General features: G+C 34.5%; 1 protein-coding gene across 1 annotated transcript; it reads right to left on the bottom strand.

Moving 5' to 3' along the window:
• Window positions 1–412, bottom strand: VICG_02219 (uncharacterized protein; the record flags this gene model as incomplete). The annotated part of the gene is made up of 1 exon (XM_007605601.1): window positions 1–412. A coding segment is annotated over one exon (412 nt), but the record flags the coding sequence as incomplete, so codon positions are not given.
• Window positions 413–640: the final 228 nt, after the last annotated feature.

Raw genomic sequence — 640 nt, 5'->3', positions numbered from 1 at the left:
TATTACTTGCATCATCCTTATCCATACTAACGAACATAGCCTTGTTCAATGATATATCTTTAAGTCTATTACTGATCGTCTTGGGCTTTATTCCATTCTCCAAAAGGAAGCTTACTTCATCAACCAGCTTTTTCAGTACTTCAATTAGTAGCTTATCACCTTCACCTAGTTTTCTTGTCTTTTGTAAAAATTCAATAAGAATTTTTAAAATGGGATGGGAATAATTCAAGTTTTCATAGACCACCTGTGGAGAAGATGTTAGAACCAGTTTGTCTAAGGACGTGAGAATGAGTTTATTGTCTTTATTAAGATTAAGAATAGTCTTGAGCTTGTGCAGGATATTAATAAATCGTGTCTTTTCGTGGGTTACGTTATTCAAAAGGCCGGAGAGCTGTGTTCTCGTGAAGTCCATGGGTAAGAAATTTGGAAGAGGATAAAAATCCAAGTACAATAAAAAGAAGACAAGTATTTGAGTGTGAGAATAGTCATGAAAACACTCCAACACTTGTCTACCTGTTTAAACAGCTAAAGTTTCAAATAAACCATTTATTATTTCTAGTTTAACCCAGGTGTTTAAAGACAAAAGACATGGCATGGATAATGCATTTAAAACAGCATACTCCAGCACAATGCCCATGTG

Source organism: Vittaforma corneae (assembly GCF_000231115.1).
Source record: "Vittaforma corneae ATCC 50505 unplaced genomic scaffold supercont1.170, whole genome shotgun sequence".
Taxonomy (NCBI): Eukaryota; Fungi; Microsporidia; family Nosematidae; genus Vittaforma; species Vittaforma corneae.
This window is presented reverse-complemented; position numbering and strand designations above follow the sequence as displayed.